General features: G+C 37.2%; 1 protein-coding gene across 1 annotated transcript in view; it reads right to left on the bottom strand.

The window, feature by feature from the left end:
- osbpl6 (oxysterol binding protein-like 6) overlaps positions 1-22,011 on the bottom strand; it is a 49,404-nt gene that overhangs the window by 5,098 nt on the left and 22,295 nt on the right. Inside the window, 16 exon segments of the mRNA XM_030125614.1 lie at positions 2,758-2,880; positions 3,369-3,495; positions 5,145-5,289; positions 5,438-5,582; positions 7,600-7,678; positions 7,880-7,943; positions 8,182-8,319; positions 9,782-10,035; positions 11,549-11,636; positions 13,031-13,162; positions 13,537-13,644; positions 17,198-17,328; positions 18,681-18,849; positions 19,926-20,018; positions 20,400-20,503; positions 20,670-20,814. Coding sequence (XP_029981474.1) covers positions 2,758-2,880; positions 3,369-3,495; positions 5,145-5,289; positions 5,438-5,582; positions 7,600-7,678; positions 7,880-7,943; positions 8,182-8,319; positions 9,782-10,035; positions 11,549-11,636; positions 13,031-13,162; positions 13,537-13,644; positions 17,198-17,328; positions 18,681-18,849; positions 19,926-20,018; positions 20,400-20,503; positions 20,670-20,814 — 2,045 coding nt within the window.

Here is a 22,011-nt window from a genome sequence, read left to right as displayed (position 1 = left end):
ATGCGATCTATAACACACTGAAACGCCATTAACCCTTTCATGCATGAATTATGAGAACCTTAATCAAGATTTTTTTTCAGAGGGTTTTTATTCCTCTTCAGGCATGAAAAAAAAACAAAAAAAAACAAAAAACAATGCGATTGAAATTTTTTATGAACTTATTTTTCATAGACTTGCAAAAATGTCCACTTAGCTGGACATTATGCGTTTAATTTTTGAAGCAAAGAAACATGTATTTACTGATATACTGTGTGAAAACTCTGAAATAAAACCACGTTTAATGCTGGTAATCTGATGTTTTCTCACATTTTAACATACTCTAATACTAGTTACTACGTACTTCATGGAGATAATATGCAAAAAAAAAAAAAAAAGTTAAAAAAACCAAAAAACAGTCTAATAGCAATTAGCAATTGATTTACAGTCAAACATGTTACTGCAGATCAGGTTTATCAAGAACAGCAAAGTTACAGTAATGGTATCAATTGTAGTGTATAAGATGATGCATAAGCTGATATGGAACTAAAATAACAAAATCCATGAATATACAAGAGAACAGCTGTAGAATAGCTGTCCACTGTAGTGACCACTATGCATGACAGGGTTAAACGGTCAAAGAAGAAAATATGTACATTTGTGTGTTTCTTTCATCACACTGCTGCACTTTTTGACTGTGTTTACCTCCATCTTGCCATTGATTCAAACGGAATTATGGGAGATTTCTCCGTTCATAGTGTGGTCCTGAATTATCTCCGTTTCGAGGGGTATACAGCCCTCTGCCTTTGCCCTTCCCCTCTGTCTAAATGAGAATCGGGACAACACTACCCCTTCACGTGTACGCACAAAACGGAGGGGTAGGGGTAAGGGGGAGGGCCAAGGGGTGAATTGGGATACAGCCTTTCAGTGTATATTGTCAAATGGAAGTTGTTATTATACTGATGTGTGATTCTTGTGAAGAAATGCCCTTAGTTATACAGACATATTGTATCAAATTACAGACAGAAAAGTGTTTTATGCAACATTATAATGCCACACAAAGTTGACCTTCAACCTTTTGGTTGTAAACAGTCATCAGTTGTGGCCAAAAATCCGTTTTGTTACTCAGTCAAGGCTTAGATACTGTGTTACTGTGAAAAAACTCAGAATTCATGAGATTGAAGCCATAAATTTGGGTTTTGACTGAGATTTGAGTGGTAAATTTATGAGGAGAAAATAAAAACAGCTTCAAAATTGCAGAGGAAAACCAAACTTAAAAACATTCTCTGAGATTATTAAATTGTAAATCTGCAAGGAATTACACTTTTACTGTCCCAGTAGTGAACTTTTCTTGGACACATATTACTGCTGCTGTATGATAGCAAATGATTCAACAAAAACACACAACATTCGGCAGTTTTGAAGGTACACGTGGTATTCTCACATTAAATATGTTTTCATTTATACAACTGAGAAACAAACAAGTAACATCTTTTTTGAATAATCTTCTACTTTTGCATCTGTTCATGTCATCTTTAAACGTACATCTGTTACTTTAAAGATTGTTTCAGTTCAGCTGTGGAAGGAATTCATCTTTATTTAAATAACTACTGGAAAAAATAATATCCTCCAGTAAAAATGTGACGACATATAGAAGAAGTCAACATTAACTGTATTAACTGTACAGCCACTAACATTCCTCTGTTTTTAAATATATATACTTCTGAGTAAACATAAGGTTCTGTGTTTGTACACTGAGTACTGAATACAGTTAAAAGGGAAAATGCAGCTCCACTTCTCCAGAGTTAAATGCCCAGAATATTAGAGCAGATGAATAATGGATGAGCATAGTCTAGTTAAATTAAACAACACAAAAATCCTTTCAGTCTCTCTGTAATAATCTGATTATGAAACTGTACAAAAATTTATACAAATGATAAATGTTGTAAATGTAATAATAAACAACAAAGAATAACTACTTTAATCTCAAAAAGTCTGATTTTTTTTAACTTGCAAGGAATTTATTATGGTATCTGTAGTATGTTACACTTTTTTATTTATATTGGAGGCGTCCTTTTACTGCTCTTGTTCAAAATTTTTAGTAAAATCTTGTTCCATACGACTGATAATGGAGATACTGCTGCAGCTCAATGTATTTTCTGAGTTGTAATGAAACAAATGAATGAATATGCTGAAAAGGTCATGGAGTGTACCGAGCATATCTGACATTGGGAGATCGTTGTTTTAATGATTAAATACACGTCACCTTTATCATCCACTGCCCTCGAGCAAAACATACAAATCCATCCGGACCAGAACCAGTAGACTGATTCACAGCCTGTCCCCCCATACAGTGAGGCTGTTGAATGAACACTTTACCCCCTCTCTCATCCCTAGCCGACCCCCCACCACCACATCTCCCACATAAATACATATCTGTGAACTGGCCTTGCACTGCTGCAGCACTCTTACCTCACCTTACTCATTCCATAATTCCATTCCCCCTCACCCCACCTGTACTTTCCTTGAACTGCTGCACTGTTACATTCATTGTCCTATGTTTGATGCTAGTTCATTGCACTTGAGTTGGACTTTAATTTTGCTTTTGCATTTGTCTTGCTATGTCTGCCTGAAAGATGCTTGAACTACTATCTCAAATGACAATAAAGTATTGAATTGAAACAGTACAAGGGAGAAAAAAGTGTGTTGCAGTATCTCTGTAGGTGAAATCACACAGTTTTATTCATAAACCCACACAGTTCCATTCATCTGTGATCTTACTTGAAAAATCGTGGCTCCTGTTTGATGTTGTTCTCCTCGTTCCACTTCCTCCGGACTCTCTGCAGGTCTTCAATACGCTGCTTTTCCGAGGACGCCATCTCCAAGTTCCCCTCCTCCAGGTGTCTGTGTAACGTAACAACACATTTTGGTGAATTCAAGTGGTGATAAACAACGAGTGTAGCTACGATAACGCTCAAATATTAACTCAAATATCACGTATAAAATCAGACATTTGAGTAGGAAGTTCATGATAATCTGGAACCCTTTATTGAACATGTTTCAGACCTTGTAAAGGACGGGTTACTAAGTGCAGCGTCATAACGTATAGTACTAAATAGGCCATTATAAAGCACAGGTGTGTCATGGTAAATAGGCATATAGTACTATGACTGGGAAGGGACTATTTTTTTTCATTTGGATTTGACTTCTTTTCTTCTTTGCTTGGTTTTCACTATGGAAGAATTTAAATTCAAAATATGGTGATTAAAAATATGATATAAATCTGCAAAAGCAATTTCAGTAACAAATTAGCAGATGCTTGTTTTTCTCAGTTGTGAACAACAATATACTTTGTCTGCTTCAGGGTTACAGATGAAAAGGTGATGCTTTACCTTTGATCGGGCCTGAATCTGGCATCTGTACGTGGTAGGACGTCTTTTAATTCAGGGCAAAGCTCATTGAGTTCGATGGCGAACCTGGTGAAGCCGTAGTAAAGTTCATAGTCTGTGGGCATGGAGCCTGGAAGGGTAAGGAAATAAACAATTACAACCGGATGTGCTGCACATGTAAACATCAAGTTCAAGGACCTCACAGACTTTTTAACATATGAACCTTAGTGGCTCAGAATTGACTGGTGATGGGGTGTCAAACTTATTTTAGTTCAGGGGCCACATTCTGCCCAATGTGATCTCAAGTGACCAGTAAAATAATAACATAATAGCCTACTAATAATGACCACTTCAAATTTTTCTTTTTGTTTTAGTACGAAATTACAGGATGAAAACATTTACAAATTATCCTTAAACAAAAAATGTGAATAACCTGAACATCTATGAACAATCTGAAATGTGTTTAGAAAAATAAAAGCAATTTTAACAGTTTTGTGCCTCAGCTTATCATTTACACATGTGCATGACAGATCACAGTGGATTTACAAATGCACAGAACATTTAGTAACAGGCATCTGGAACTAAAAAAATACAGCATTTAACTTTATATTCAATAGAACTTGTGAAGACTCACTGACACCCTTGTCTCTTAATGTCTTCTGTGTAACTTATGCCCTTTGTAAATTCATCCTGAGCCAGATTGAACCCTTCGGTGGGTGGGTTTTGGCCCGCAGGCCGTATGTCTGACACCCCTGCAGTAGAGGTTGCATTAAGTTCAAGGAGAAGCAAACAGGAGTCCTGGCACAGAATCTACTCAATGCACTACTGAGAAAGGATGTGCTTTAGACGCCCCACCCATAAAATGCTATATTTAGAATATTTTCACAGCTCTACCTTGGTGTCAGACAGCACTTTACAACAGGGAACTCCAGCTATTGTATCAGTCATCAAAACTGCCAGACTCCTCAGACAAAAACAGTGATTTAATCTGAAGAACATAGGAGCTGCTGGTTGAGTGCTCCGTTGGTTTGGATCCAGATTAACCCTTTGTAACACCAGAGTTACACCATAAATAAATAAACTAACCAAAGCAACTGTAGTCCAGCAGCACCCAGGTTCTGCAAGGTTCTGATACCCTGTGATGATTTTTCAGAAAGCTAAGGAGCCCATATTATTGTTATTATTATTATTATTATTATTACTTCTACTTACTTTTTTAAATTCATTTATATTTAGACTTTTATGTTTTTGGTCTGTTACTTTTGAGTGTGTTTAGCTGGATTATTCCTTTAGGGGTGGGGGGGGGTGGGAAGAGTGCACAAAGGAGAATTACAAAATGTAAGACCCTGTATCACTAAGTTTGTACTGTATCTGGATGATTTTCTTTTGTAAAAAAAAAAAAAAAAAGAAAGGTAGGGACCTGAATGTGATTAGCTATAATTACTGATTGCTGTTATAATTGTGTCAGATGCTCTTCTGCTCTGCTCGGTCATCATCACAGAGGCATAAAAAAATATAGCTCCACTTTTCCACAGGTCATATCATGAATGAAGGTGTTTCAAAGTGTTGGATTTTGTGTTGTGTTTTGTGTTGGATTCCTGCAGCTTTAAACTCCTATTGATTTTAATATCTTCCTGCTCTGACTGTCCTCAGGGTGCATCAGATTGCTTAACTTCCCTGTGCTCCTCTTGTCTGCTCCTCCAGACTGGGCTCATGCTGACTATGATCTACTCCCCATGGTTAAATACTGTAGACAATGCATAATGAATGGGTGCCTACCTGGTCTCCACACGCATTTGGCAGAAGGCGGGACACCACAGTAAAGACCCTCATGCCATTTTCCAAAGAGCCTATGAATGACTTTCCCTTCCTGATCCATCACAAATCCTTGGACCTCATTCACATTTGAACTCCAGTAGTTTCCCTAAAAGACAAATATTGCGCAGTTAGCGAAGACAAATGTAGCAATAATCTTCTGAAGAGACTCCATTAAAAGTGCAGATTTCATATTAAAGCACACACACAAACAGGTGACTGTGACACTGGATGTGAACACTGTACTGGTGTTTTACCTTGACAAAGGTAAGTTTGCAGAGGCAGGCGCTGCTCTTTGTGTTTCTGATGGTAATCTCTCCGTAGTGTTCGATCCACCGTCGTCCACTGAGGATGTTGTGTACGCAGGTCGTTACTTTGTTCCATTCGTAGTGATCCCCAAACCTAAAAGACACAACAGACTAAATGTCTCAATGTGCAACTAATTCTGTTGACTGTGACAGCTGAAAAAAAGCTAAAATAAATAAATAAAAATAAAAAAAACAGTGGCAACAGTGCTATGATGGTGAGGTGAGGCAGTGGGGGCAATGGCATTAACACTGATGACATTATATTTAGATAAACTGTACTTGTAATCTCATTTGGTTATTATCATTTATTTATTTACTTATTTATTTTTATTACCCCTGTTTTCCTTTTTTTACTCTCTCTCTGTTTTTCTTTTCTCTTCTTCTCACTTATTTTCAGTTACTTAATGATTATCTTTGGTCACACCCCTGATTTTTGAGAAGCCCACATCCCAACATTCACACCACGTACACATATTACACACTTCACCACACACAAAACATTTACACAACCAAGACCGTTGGTTTATACGACCTTGTCAGTCATACATTTTCTTTCTTTTGCACATTACATGCTGTAGCCTATATCCTAACCCCCAACCCCCTCCCTCCCCCCACATTATGATGACTTAATGTAAATATTGTGTATTATTGTACACAAGTTTCCTTGTCACTTGGCATCGCTCAAATAAAGGTTATGGTCTAAAAAAACAAAAAAAACAAAACAAAAAACTGTGAACTTATTCTGTTTAGCTGGTTTACTCTACACTGTCAGAACAGTCCTGCTAGAAAGTATCCAAATGTTCCTACATAGAATCATGTCTCTTAAACCTAGATTGAACATCTAGACACTGAAATAAAAACAAAAAAACAAACAAACTGTGAGCTTATTCTGTTTAGCTTGTTTACACTGTCAGAACAGCTCTGCTAGAAAGTATCCAAATGTTCCTACACAGAATCATGTCTGTTAAACCCAGATTGAACGTCTAGACACTAAAAAATAACACTAAACACAAGTTAAAATTTAAGCATGTTATGTAAGTGGTCTCAATCTTAAAACAGAGTAAATAAACTTGTTCCTTTGTTGGGATATTATACCAACTGTCTTACTTCAATACTAGATCTAGTCTCATCTTATTGAGGCTTACTCAAAAGTCATTATTTGATGGATTCCTGGGGTCCACATTAGCTCATAGAGGGGATTAGAGAAGCTGGACTTGTGCATTAATGGTGAAAGAAAAGGCAGGACCTCACTGTGGTCAAGGAAGGAAACAGAGGAAAAATATACACAAGAGGCAAGGGGTGTTATAAATCATATATACTGCTTTGTTTACAGCTTGCATCAGATAGCTCAGGAGACCTCTGTGATTGATGCCTGGCCATGATAGTACATCACTAAATGCATAAACTCAGTGTTTCCTTAAATCAGTGGTTCCTAAACATTAACAGCTTGAGACCCACAAGATAAATGTTGTTTCCTGGGTACTAACAATTAACAAAAGGGCATCATGAATTACATCTTTTATATCAATTTCATCTTGTTGTGTCTTTTGTCATTTTTATTTTTTATGTTTTAGTTATCTTGATGCATCTTTTAGTTTATTTCCAGCTTTTACATAGTTTTAAATCATGCTCTTTTACCCCTTTTTCTCTCATGTTTTTGTCTTGTTGCATCTTTGAATCACTTTTGTCTTTTATGTCATTTTCATCTCATTACATCTTCTATCTCTGTGGGTTTTGCCCTTCATTCCTTGTGGTTTTATTAAGGTCAACATTTATTGAATACTTCCAGAGGACAGTCTTCTTCTATCTTAATTACAAAAATTAATTCACATGCTATGGTTTATTTTAATTTTACTCTGGCAGTCTAATAAAAACAGCTCCTCCCATTTAGAGTCCTAACCCTAAGTTTGGGAAATGGGGGCCTTAAATAATTAACATGGATGTTGACATGAATGTTATTTAGTTGATAGTCTTACTATAATAACTTCATTGTTAATGAATGTAATGAGGTACCATCCAGTAGCAGATATGATTTACTGCCTTGTTTTCAGTGCAGAAATCTGTTTTGATGGGAAAAGTACAGTTACACAAAACCGACCGAGCCACATTACCTGGGAATCGTGAGATTCACTGACCCAATTGGCAATATTTCCATTGATTTTCCCCAGAATTTGTTTTTCCATCTCACATCTGCAAAGTAAACATCAAAAACATCACAAAAAAGAGCTACAACAATAGACTGATCATCCAAGTTTTTATATTCTTAACTGATAATAAACTACAAAAATCTTCTTTTTTAAACTGAATGTTAAAAAGGCTAATTAAGATGCACTGGCTCATCTACTCAGTTCCCTTGTGGTAAATTCACCACTAATTAGGAATGTAACATACCTTGCCAGAAGGTGAAGTTCTTAGACTCACAGTGGCAGGCAGAGATGGGCGGGTGGTGGCTCACCTTGGAGAGAAGATCAAATAAAAACAGTTTGACAGCTGTTGTTGGTAAAGTTTACACCATACAGAGCTCAGAGAACAGTATTGCACATTTTTAATTTAGAAAGTACTTAATGTTTTACATGAGTTTGTTTCATTGCTGCTTCTTATTCCGGTAATAATATCTATGTCTACGTAAAATCTATAGAGTAGAAGGGATACCATGAGCTACACATTCAGGACAACACTTCTTAAATACATACCTGTTCTGAGAAGAAACAAAAGCCCTTGTCTTCCCGAATACATTCATAAGTCTCTCCGAGTAGCGGGTTAAATGGCTTACTTCCTGCTCTGTAATAAGTGGAGGAGTAGCCGGAGATGGCAAAAGCAGCAACGAGAACCTGTGAAAGAGTCAAAACAACACAGCAAATGTTTACAGGTTTGTGAAGAATATATGCAACATCATCTGCTTCAAAAGAGCGGCAAAATTTAAACGAGAAACGTCTACTGTACAGAAGAAACATTTCCCTTTAAAAATGTCACAAGTCCTTTACACGTAGCAGCTAATAGGGCTGGACATTTTAATACATGTTGAAAAATCAAGCCAATTTAAATCTATTAGTAGTGACATCATTGTTAACTTGTGTCCTCCAACTAAACCAAAATATATATATATAAAAAAAAAAACCACCAGGCAAAAGTATACCATTTATACTCAACACTTTCAACATTTTTTCAGTCTTTATTTAGCATATTGTTAGCCTCATAGCATAATTGCCTAAGTCATATTTTTAGCCAAATTGTGATAATCTGCGTAATTTTACTCTCCTTACATTGCTGCTTCATTTTATCCAGATATTGCAATTTGGCCAAAGATATGGCTTAGGCATTTATTTTTTAAAGGCTAACAATACGCAGCATATGCTTATGGCAGAAACAGTGCCATAAACATTAGTTCTGTGTCTTTACAAAGTACGTCTCTTACACACCCTACACACAAATTGGCTGACACTTAAAAAAATATGTCAACCCTTTTACCATTTTGACTAATCATCTAATCTGTTATTCATATCCCTAACCCCTAAAGTGATCAACCTTTAGAAAAACAATAGAGATAAGTAGAGTAAGATTTACTTAACCACATCGATGCATTGACATAAAAGTTGTAGATGTGAGTGCTTGGTTGGAAAAGTGTGTATGAGATACACCCTCAGATGAATTGAGATGTTCTAATTCTAATGTCATTACAAGTGCAAAATCTGATTTATTTTTACACCATTATCAGGAAGGTCCATGTGCCTAATTTTCAAGAAATGAGATCAAAAATTTGAGGCCAGTAAAGAATGGAATAGTGAAAAGGCCTAATTTTTTCTTTGATGCCATAATGAAACGGTATACATTTACTAGGTAAAGTGAAGAAAAGGCACTTTTTTAGTTAATGTATGATGATCAAATGAAAATATTGACTGAATTGCACAACCTATTCTTCTAAATTCCATCAAATCATACTGTGTTGAATCAAATCATGTCAATTCTAAGTGATGGAAGACCTTGTATTGAGAGGTTGATTCCACAATTCTGTTTGAAATTACTACCGTAAATACAAGTATTTTGTTAAAAAGGGGCAGAAAATATAAGTTTGTTCTTCTTTCTGCTCCCTTTCATCCATAATGAAGTCAACATGTAAAAACAGGTTTTCTTTTTCTGTGTCTTCTTTTTATCTTATGAATGAAATAAATAAACTATATGTAAATCATATCACATTGGACATTGTTCTCATATATCCTAAATATATATATAGCCTCAGTGTCAGAGAAGCACATGACTAGTAGACAGAGCGCAGTTACATGATGAGTTGTTTACCATGCGTTCAAAAGGATCCTCGGTCTCAGCAGCCTTGTCCAGCAGCTCGCTGTACTCCAGCTCTTCACACATGCGCTGCAGAGTGTTGAGCGGCTCATTGAGCTCCACAGGCATCGACACTTTGGACAAATCTTTGCCGATGTTGTTTCTCAGGATGTTCCAGAGGTTGATGTTGCTGGTGTCAGGACAGGGTGCAGGGAGGCAGATGCGCCGCCCGTTACGGAAGGCACAGCCAGCAAAGTCTCCATTGGCCACTGGGGAAAATGAGGAATAACCCTTATTTACAGAACCCTTATTTGTTCCAGTTAATGGTTACAACATGCTTCAGACACAGCAAATTAAAATGCATGATGAATTAGGTATAAAATAGAATCACAAGGGAACCTTTAGGAGGCAGAAGACACTAACTGGACAGCATTATGATACGAAAAATGGAGTACTTTTAAATTATTTAAACCAACTAAAACATAAACGTACGGTATGGTTTAAGAACACTCAATACTGTTGTATCCTGTATCTTTCTCTTACCCTGAATTTTACTTCCTTATTTGTACAAGACTAGGCCACAAAACTAATTAATAAGACACTAAAACCTCTTTAAATAGAGAGCTAGTGAAAGGACAGATATAACATACAGTCACCGAAAAAAATATTAGACTATCAAAAGTCATCAAAAACAATGGTTATGCAATCAAGTACAAACTCCTGTGTGTATCATGTGACTAAAACAGACAGAAAAGAAAACATGGAATGCCTAAAAGCATTGTTTTTGGCAGTACAATGCCATAGATATTGATGTAAGAACTGAAGTGATTTTGGTTATTATCAAGAAAACCATGGAAAGTGGCAAGATATCAGCTCTGAAATTAAACTCTTATGAGGTATTTTTGTTGTTATCATTATATTTGTCCAAACAAATATACCTTTAGTTGTACCAGGCATTAAAATGAACAAGAAATTGAAGAACACAAGGGTGGTCTAATAATTTTTTCTGCTACTGTATATGCAGCTCATTCTGTTTTGGATTTGTTCTATTTTTCTGTATGTATCTTTATTATAGAGCTGATAACTAAGGCGGCCAAAATAATTACATTTTGGATGACAATTATTGTGTGATTAATCATCCAGTTGTCTTTTTCTGTTCATTTATGCCATTAGGGCACTATCATACGCTATCATATGTACACGCATACAATACATTTAATGAAGACATTTTATTTTGTACAGGCATAAATTACTAAAGTTTACAAAGTCTATGACAACATACCATGAAACTACTGATAATGGGAGGCAATAATAGAAGTTACGTGTCTTTACATGATGGGGATGCAACTAATTGGGGCCATGAAAAGAGTGAAAACTGTGAAAATGTATGTGAATATTGTGACGGACATGTAACTAGTTTTTTCCAGGTTTTTTTTTTTATACAGATGAGAGGAATCTTCAGATACTTTAATCACATATCTCTTTTTCTAGCTTAAGCAGACTTGTATTGGATTCCTGTGATAAAATATATTTCTGTGAGCCATGTGACAAAGATGAAGGAGGGAGATTCCATTCCTTTTTACAGACAGCATTTATAAAGAGTAGCCCTTGGCATCGAAGAACGCTGCAAAGTCAAGTGCCTCGGCTATGCTGATTAATGAACCCCACCGTGCATGACCTGTCTGTGTGGAGTGGGATCCCCCGTTTTTGGTCATTTTTCCCTCTTTTTAATAGATACTTATGTATGCTTGGTGTAGGTCAGAAGAGAAGAAATGGACCTACTTTGTCTGGAGACGTTATCAGTCACACTGGCGTTGTCCTCTGAAATGTTATCGCTCACATCACTGACATATGACTCATCGTCTGAGCCCTGTGAGGGAAACAGGTACAGAGCGGAGTGAGTCAGAACAGTCCAACACAAACTCTGATACAACGGCAGACAGTATTAGCCACATACACATACACGTACACAGTTACTGCAGTTTGCCAGTGGCTAACAAACTGCAGCAGTCGCCAGCTATCTGTCCCACTGCAGTAATCATCAGATGAGACACTGCAGCATTTTCATACACTTTATGTATATATTTAGAAAACACAATGAGGCCATATGATGCTGCCAAAGGGTAGCCACTTGCTGTGATAGCCTCTATTTCAGTCACAAGATGCTGATGAAGGTTAGGCTAACACTCTGTAACACAGGTCTGAGTGGCCCAGTCATAGGAGCTACAGGGCAGTGGGTTGATGAATTTCTTCAGAGAGTAATCCTTCCATGTGGCTCAATGCCTGTCTGGGGAGCATCAATGCTGAATGGCTCCTCAGAGACCAATTTCTCTATAGCTGGGTGTTCAAATTGGTTAAAATGGTGGTGAGGTAAGAATGATTGTTTCAGCTGACAGACCAAACTGCATTTTTAAACAAGGCGAGAAGCTGCAAATCATGGGGGAAGACAAAATGCCTCTAAGAGAAATTAAGTGGTTTGCGATACATTGTTTTAGCCTTTCAAGCTGCTCTTATGAACTGCTGACTGAGACTCTTCAAGCTGAGCCTTTTTGTTTGTTCATCTCACAAAAGCTTACTAGTATCTCTCATGGATAAGAGGCAGAGGCTTTGGAGACTTACTACTTTCTGCCAGGTACTGACTCATCATCATAGTAGTGAAAATTAGTTGAGAAGCAATAATATGGACAGTTTATAACACCTCATGTGTAAAGGACAGGAAAGACATATGCAGTGAATATAAATTATGACCTTTACATTTTGAATGGACCTTTCCACTTATTTCTTTATACTTATTTTGTACCATCGCTTTCAAGGGGTCGCTGGATTTGGTCGGTGAGTAGAGTTTTCATGACATGGCAGCATGTATCATATACATCTGTCTATTATTAATAATAAATGGTTCAAAATAAGTTCTCATGACTCTTCTGCACGTAGCGTGGTCAACAACCTCCTTGGAACTCACTGGGTGATCTGATTATCAGATATGAAAAAAAAAGAATAGATAAAAAAAAGGGAAAAGGAAAATAAAAATTCAAAGTTGAGCTATATTAAGATTTGACTGACAAATTCTGTGTCGGATACATCCCTACTGCTGACTCTCTACTCACTCCAGCTCCATGTGTATCTATCTGTGATGTTTTTCCTGACTTTTCATCATAGCAGCTTGAATCATCTTCTTTTTCAACTATCTCTACTCTCTCCTCACAGTCCAAACCACTGTCTGGTCTTTCTCTAAGACTCTGCAGCCACTGCCCTCTGTTATACCTCGTTCTCTGATGAACTGGCTGACAGAAGCACTTCCTGGGCATCAAAGAACTCAGACACAGACTCCGACATGGAGAGTCGACTCTCATTAGAGGCCTGCTGAGTCAGAGGGATCCCCATCTGTTCACCAGCCTGTAGGCAAACACATGCAAACACATGAGACATTCAGTGTTCTTGCTATGACAGGTTAACAAACTTCAACACTATAAAGAGACAACATGGACATCATTTTGCAGCTTGCTACACAGACTTTCATCCATTTCTAATTAGTCATGTTTCCTATTACCCTTGATGTCAGGTTCTGCATAGAATAATGATCCTTTAAGCTTACCTGCCAGGGCTTACTGAAAAGACCATCAATCTATAAGGACAGGAATCAATAAGGCATCTGACAAATGCAGGAAGCAAACACTTCCACGACTGTGCCAGCCTTGGAAACTGTTGTTTCATCAATGTAGGAGTCGGAAATTAGCACTGTCAGACACAAACTGACTGCTGTGACCTACCTCATCAGGTGTGGAAATGATGTTCACGCTGACAACTTGTTCAGTTAGGACTGATTCAGAGTGGATGCGGTTAAGTCGGCTTCGGAGTTCTGCATTTTGGGACAGGGCCTGAAAACAGAAAAATCCTGTTTATTTTCAGAAATTCTCCTAAAACCTATTTTTTGCACTCATGACATTGTAAGTTGTGCTACTGCAGACACATGTAAAGGGTAGATATGTGATACTTTTCATGGCACAGGAAACAATTGAGATTTTCACAGCGGATGTAATTGAAAAAAAGAATATCTGCTTATCAGTCATGACAAAAATAGCTCTAATACATCTGCCTTTGGTGAAAAAGTATGGTCCCTAAACATGGATGCCTGTTAAGCTACACTTCAGCTATTTTCACTTTTTGTTTTGTTAAATGAATGTACTTATTCTGTCAAGTGCGCTTATACCCATTTTCCACCAACACAGAGGGCCAGTATCTAACCTTGGCCGAAAACTGGTTCAAGAGAAGTTTCAACATTTTGTAGGTGTAGATGTGTAATATAATATTTCACTTACTGATCATCAGTCTTCCATCAATATCGTCTACAATTATGGTTAGATATACTATTCTGCTGTTGTTACAATACAGTATTGTGGCTTAGTGACCAGAAATATCATGCAGTAGTACTTGATTGATATGGGTTTGGCCAAAGCTTTAAGTTGATGCTAAGTTGTTAAATTCTGGGCCAATTTATCCGATTTCTTCAACTTATTCTGTTATTGTTGTATCCCCCCCACTCCCACCCCCTCTTTGTGCCAGGGAAACCAAGAAATTATGCAAATTTCTGAAACAAACTAAAACACAGATAAACAACAGATAAACATTAACCACATTAGTCGAAGTCATTGTTATTTATAAGCCAATTGCAGGCTACAGAGCCAATATCAGCCGATAAGGATGTCCAGCCAATAGATCAGTGCATCAATATTTGCAAGGTGAACGTACTATAAACCAGCACTAGCACTGTCGCTAGCACTAGCACACGACACTATTACCCGATAGACCAGACCTGGGCATTGCACTGCCTTCAGGTCTCATTCGGCCCTCGGGCAGTCCCTGTCTGGCCCAGATGAGCTTATTTTCCATTCAAGTTTGTGTACATGCAATACCTCTGCAATGCTTTTATTGTGAAAGCGACTGCTGTTGTTTTCAGCTGACATGTTTTTATGTGGGTGTATATGTCCCTGTAATCTATCTGAAAGCTTAAGTTTAAAAGATGAGCCAGCTTTGAGGTCTCAGAATGTAGAATTTTCTACAAGACATGGACCTGTAAGGGTTTATTTACTGAAGTAAAAAAAAGACTAGTGCAAAGTTTCTAGTTTACTGATTAGTGTGTTTAAGGAATACACTGTATACCAACAATACAACTTAACTAATTCAGTACATCACTGATTATGTGATCAAAAACTAAGAAAAAGAGGCTGTAATAATATAACAATAATGTCTTTATGTGGAAGTCACAGTCAAATTTAACACCCAGTCTTACCAGTAACAGTGAATCAGATCATACCATTTACTGCTTTTTTATGAAGATACTTTATATAATTCATATCAAGCAGGATTGAATTCATCTTATTGATCTGTCCCTCCAAAACAGTCCCAGCTTCTTATGTGGTCCTTTATGAAAACTCATTTCCCTCCCCAGAATAGACTATATACACATCTAGCAACCACATAGTATCTATCTTTGCCTTAAACTGCTTTAAATTCAATTTACTGTAACCCCATAAGTTTTATCACCTCAAACAACAGCTTCCACAGGCAAATAGTCATGTGGTCTGATCTTATTACAACGTACTAATGATGTGATGATCAACCCGTGAAGTAGTATAAATAAAAACTGTCTCACTGATTCACTGCATCGATTAAAATACATGACATTAGCCGATGGAGCTATAGCATTCCTGACTCCTCACTATTAACTTCCTGCAGAGGTTTGCATTCAACCCTGGCCTCCAGCCTGCGACAGCACTGTCACAAGCACGTCCAATTATGAACAAACTGGAGATAAAGCAGCAAAAACATTTCACTGAAATGATACCGACTGTTAGCAGAGGAAAAGTCCAATTAAATCACTTTGGTAGAGAGACAGCCCTAAGGAGCCGAGTTAATGAACTGCACTGCTCTTCTCTTTCTCTCACCAATTAATATGGGAAGATGATTGGACTTGCACAACTCGCTTGCCTCTGCCCTCATCGCCACACATCATATTTTTTAATTGTAATTACCGTGGTTGCTTAGACTAAAGCATGTTTCGCATGTTTCAGCCAACAGTGCGTCATTATGAGCATGACAACAACAAAATAGATCTGAGTTTGTGGGGTAAAGACACCAAAGACATATTGCTCAAATTACAGCAATAATTTCCTCAATAATGACCTGATCAGTCTAAGTAATTAATGTCTTAAAGCAACCCCATAGTTAAACATAACGGAGCTAAAAAAAAAGCTGACAAAGAGCAACATTAACAAACCCTAGGTAATATTACAGAGTGCTTGCTCTTTATCCAAATAAAAATTCCTACTTTATGCCTACTTTTTAGGTTGAGATTGTACCTGTTGTGTGTAAAAGAAAAGTTCATTTTAATAAATGTATGCATGATTTGGCTCCAGATCCTCTGGCAGAGTTCATCAGCCAAAGAAACAGCTCTGAGCGTGTCACTCGAGGCTCTGTCAGAGGTGACTGTGTCATTCCTCTGCGTAGGAGCACTTTCAGTAAGTCGGCCTGGTCAGTGAGGAGTGCTAGTGAGTGGAACTCAGTACCTGAGGAGGTTAAACTGCTTACAACATACAAGGCCTTCACAAAAAAATTGAAGATGTGGCTTATCAACACCTATAGCTGCCAACACTAAAAGACAAGCCTGTTGTGATGTTTTGATGTTGTGATCAAATGTTGTCGTGATATGTTGTGATGTCTTATTCTCTTTTAATTGTATAGTAAGTGTTCAAATATGTATCTTGTATTATATTGTACAGGTATTGTGTGTTTTGTGCTCCCTTAACAGTCTGTTATGTATATGTTATTTGTTACATTAGTGCCCTATCAAGTGTCAAAACATGTCTTTCTCCTGTAAATGTTTTTTTACTGCCTTTTTAAAACTTGGCCAGGGGACTACAGATGAAAACTAGCCTTCTGGCTAATTCTGGCTTTTTTTAACCATGTGTAACCATGTGTTTCATGAAATTGCATTGTCCCCTTTCAAATAAACTAAACTAAAAAAAAAAAAAAAAAAAAAAAAAAAAAGGATGCATAATTTGGAGTAAATTATGTTTTACTAACAGAAACGTTTTCAAAACCTATGAAAATCCCAAAAGTGCAGGGATATCACACAAACAAGTTTCACTAGACTCATTCCAATACTGACTGGTTAGTGAAATCATATCAAGTTTTTTCATATGCTTTCCTCACGTATTTCTTATCTTCAAGATTATGTGCATACTCTAAAATTAAACTATAAGAGAAAATCTTTTCCATACTTTAAGATTTTCATATAAAATTCCAGACTTTTCAAGGTCTGGAAAACAGCATTTAAAAATTCCATACTTTTTAAGACTTTCAAGACCTGCACAAACACCCTGTATTAGATAATAGAGGCATCATTGTCTATGGCTGAAGGCAGATCATTACCTGTGACAGAGACTTCCTGAGAGAGTTGATCTGAGCGGACTGGTCTGACTGCTCCTGGTCAGACAGAACCTGCTTGATCTTTTCTTTCTCTATGGCCACTGTGTTGAAAGCTGACTTCAGCAGAGAGTGGACTGTAAAGAAACACAACCCAATATTAACAACCAGTAAGTCGAATATTTGTTATTGCGTGATAAATTCTGTTTTCTCAAAACAGCATAATGTATAGTTTTTGTTTTACAGCAAAGTTTAATGTATTGCCTTTTCCATTATTATAGTACATTTACTTCAGGCAGTGGAAACAATCGTTTTATGATGTATTTCTGTTAGGGTCAACATTATCGTACGTCACATATTCCACAATGGAAAAACAGCAACATATTCTTTATGAAAATAACCAGATTTTCTTGTTTTAAGCCAAACTGATGACAGGGTAAGCAAATTTTGCTCAACTAAAATACTTAAAACAAGAAGGAAAAGACTAAATTATAATAATGAACCTATTAAGTAAAATTTGTGCTTGTGATGTGAAACAAAAAGCAAATTCTTTATGATAGACTCAATAATCTTAAATTGTGTTAGGGATTTCACTCTTAAAATTAAGAAAAATCAGTCTTCTTTCTCTGCTGGGAAATGATGCAAACAACTTTTTAAGTGTAATAATGGTTAAATGGAGCTCAATATTAACTAGAAGATCTCATTAAAACAAAGTTAAATATATTATAACTATAGAGAGATATGTGTTGTTAAACATGCTTAACAAGATTTTTTTTTTTTTTTTTTACAACAAATAAAAAAGGCTACTTTTAGGGCAGGAAGGCAAAGAGATGAGTCAGGTCAAAATGCCTAAAATATTAGAACTTTATTTTAAGTCTGGTTAATGCTCCCTATAGATTTATTTTTAACAATTCACTGTGTTCTGAGATAAAGCACAATATTCAACAATATTGTCATTGTTGACCAGTGACAGTAAGATCCAATTAATTGTCCTAAAAACCTAGCTTATGACCTGAAAACACATCTCATTTAATAACCTTTGTCACTGCAACCATGCATACTGCCTGTGGACTATATTATTGTGGGTGATGGCGCAAACTTCCTCCTCCTTCTCAAACACCACATATCTGAATATCTGGGGTATAATAATATTCAATTTAGGTTGGGTTACAGGGAAAGCTTTAGGAAAATGTATACACTAAACAATATCACATCTGTAATATTTTGCATCTATCTTAATAAAATGAGTTTAGTTCAAAACAATATGGGCTCAAATTATCTGAAGGTTCCCTTATTCATGCAATGTGGGTTTACCCTCTAGTTTTTGAATTCTAACCTCTATCTGTGTGCACCTGGAAGCAATCCAATTGTACCGGTTTCTTTTATATTATGTTTACAAGGGCTCTCATATTTTGAGACTTGATGACACCTCTTGTTGACACCTCATTCATTTTCTCTGGTAGTGTAATCATGCATACAACCTGCCTACCTTTCTGGGCGATGGTGCAGAATTCCTCCTGGAGTTTAATGTAGTCACTGGCACACTCCACATTGTCTGTCAGCCGTGACACAGGAGGCTGAAAGTCCACCAGCTCGGCACACAGGTTGGGATTGGATGAGTGGAGGCGGACAGGGGACATGCTGGCAGAGAGAGGGACCTGGAGAGAAAGAGAAAGAGAAATGGCATCCACAGAGGACTAGTGTCATTCAATCAGCTGGGAGGCATGGTCGTGTTGGAGCTGTCTGACAGCCAGAACAAAGCTGTGTGCAATAAAGCAGCACTTATTCGGGTTGAGGATCTGACATGCCATACCAATACATAACACACAGCCATTAAATGAAAACACTGAAACGTAATGAATGCCTCTTATTTGCCTACGCCTGCTGCTGATCCTCAATCATTGAGATTAATCGAGTCAAAGCCACTGACTGTTGACTGTTGGGTCTAAAATATATCTGAGATTCTTCATCACTGCAATTTGGGACAATGTTTAAAAGTAAATTGAGTTGTCCTTGACTTACTACTTGTATTAATCCTTATTAAACTTAAAAATTGAGCAGACTTTAGACTCTGAGGCTTATCAGTGATTAAAAGAAAAGTCCCTATAGCACATAAAAACATAAAAAAGCAGTTGTGTATAAAGGACATTTAGCCTTTATAAGAAGCAAAGTGAGGGCAAATTAGCCAAAACGGAAAATCATTACTGAGTGTGTGAAGTATCTCTCTAATACATGCCAGCTGTGGTGCAGACTAATTAAAGTACCAAAAAAGGAAATAAATCTAAGAAGACAGTAGGAGCAAAAACTATTTTGTCTCAGCTGTGCACATGTTTTAATAATATTCTGTCTAAGAGAATTGTACATAAGTATTTCAGTAGTTATAACTCTACCACTGATACACGCTTAAAAAGTAAATTTAGTGATTTCCAATATTAAATTCATGAACAGATAAAGCCGACTTAATGTGTCAATTTATCATTTCGCCTACAAAATGGAAAAAATGTGGAAAATCCCACTAACAATTTCTTAAAGCATAAGGCCATATTTGTAAATAGTTTGTTTAATCATAAAAACTATAAAATCAGGCAAAAACTGCAGATCATATGTGGCATTTTCACTGAAAAATATCTAAATGATTTAATAGTTAAATTTATGTTTTTAAAATAACCAGCTGTACTGTGAGTTTGGATCTGTATTTAATGAAAAGAGAGTGAAAATCTGAAAAGAAGGGTACCTGAAGCTGGAATTTTGCATCTTTGCCGACACTTTTTGTTCTCCATCTTCTGTTCAAGCGCTTTTCTTTCTTTGACAATTCTACACAATTGGTCTAAGTGGCACACGTGGATGAAAATATGCAAAGTGAAGTTAATAGGACACATTAACACATCAAACAAACAAATCAAAAGTTAACACACAGTGAATGTAGTGAAATGACACCATTACCACAAATGAGTTGCAAACAAAAATTTGGGACAAATATGCTGTTAAAAATGTATTTCAGCCAACAATTATAATGCAAAAAAAAGACAAAAACAAACAAAAACTGATCAGTTAAAGAAGCGCAGGTGTTTTGTGAGCTATCTCATTCTATATTGCCATCATTACCTAGGAAACACAATCACAAATTGACTCCCACAGTGCATTGTGGGAAAACCTCTGACTCCTGCTCTTTGTATGTGCATAAATGCACCTGTGTGCTTATTTTCACCTGCATATCTGTGAAGTTTGGGGCTGACTGTGTCCTTTGTAGAATCTCCAGGCTTTGCAATAACCGGCTCAGCTCAGTCAGGTTGGACTGGCATCGTGCGAGCTCTGAAAATAACATTCACGGACACATTCAAGTGTTATGTGTCATGACACAGTCATCAATTCACCCTTTATGGTTCTGAAGGCTTACCGTAAACCTCAGGCCATGATTCAATCCACTCCTCTGTACAATCACATTTGTTCCTAATATAGGTGGGAAAATAGCACTCACCTTCTGCGCACTTGTCCATTTCCTCTGATTCCTGGAGCCAGGCAACCACCTTGCTTTGGCCATTGCTGTATGAGGCAGGCAGGCTGTTGTTACTGCTATTACTGGGGGCCACTGGTTGCCATGGCAAGCTGCTGGGTTTAGTCTGCTGTTGGACCAATAGAACAGTGAAAGATGTAGTATTTTCAGAGACATCATATCATTATGTGCTTGGTGGATATGAAGTGCCTAAAAGCTGATAAATACATATATCGTCTCAATAAAAACGAGACCATAACTACAGACACATTTGTTTTGACTATGAAATTGACTAAGGCTATGTTCAGTCAGCAGGTCTTAATGCACAATTCGGATTTTTTCGGTGAAATCTGATTTTTTTGTGTGCCTGTTCATGTTACACATTAAATGTGACTTTTCAGTATGAACTGAATGCGACCCTGAAGTGACCCACATGCGCAAAAGAGGTCCTGACGTAATATGTGACCACGCAGGCACGCACTATGTTTACGGAAGTACTGTAATTTCCAGTCTACAAGCAGCTACTTTTTTCCACATACTGTGAACCCACGGCTCTAAAATGATGCAGCTAATTTATGTTTTCTGGGCCAACGATCGATCTGGCTAACGAAGAAGGAAATAGAGCTGCTGCACGTAAACTTGGCATCAATGAAGCGATGGTGAGACGTTGGAGACGGGGTGAGTGCGGCTTATAGTTAGGCGCAGCTTATAGTCCGGAAAGTACGGTAAATGTGTTTTACCCACTGCTCCTCCTCCTGGGATGCAGAATTGTGACGTTTGTCACATTTCAATGACGTAAAGGTCAGATAAATGCGACTTGGCCGTTCAGACTGAAGTTGCATTGCAAACTATCAGATGCGTTTGGTATTTAGGACCACATATGAAAGTGGCCTGGGTCAGATTTGAAAAAATCTATTTGTGCTGTTCAAACTGTCTTTAACAGATCGGATACAGGTCACATATGGGCAAAAAAATCTGATTTGGCCCACATTTGCCTGCAGTCTGAACGTGGCCTAAGAGCATATACTAGAATTATTTAAGTGTTCCTTTTGTCATACAATACAGGCTTGACTATTCCAGTAAAACAAAATAAAAAATTAAAGAGTGGCTGCATATCCCTATACCTGAATCCATCCACATTGTAACCACTGACAGGAGAAGTGGTAATAATATTGATTATTTCAATACAATCGCACCTTTCAGTGGGTTGGATATATTAGGCAGCAAATGAACATTTAGTCCTCAAAGCTGATGTATTGGAAGCAGCAAAATGATTGCGATAAGGTACTGAGTGACTTTGATCAGGTTCATATTGTAACGGTGATGA

The sequence above is a fragment of the Sphaeramia orbicularis genome, chromosome 21 (genome assembly GCF_902148855.1).
Source record: "Sphaeramia orbicularis chromosome 21, fSphaOr1.1, whole genome shotgun sequence".
NCBI classification, from domain to species: domain Eukaryota; kingdom Metazoa; phylum Chordata; class Actinopteri; order Kurtiformes; family Apogonidae; genus Sphaeramia; species Sphaeramia orbicularis.
The sequence above is the reverse complement of the archived record's forward strand: the minus strand, read 5'-3'. Positions and strand labels throughout refer to the sequence as shown.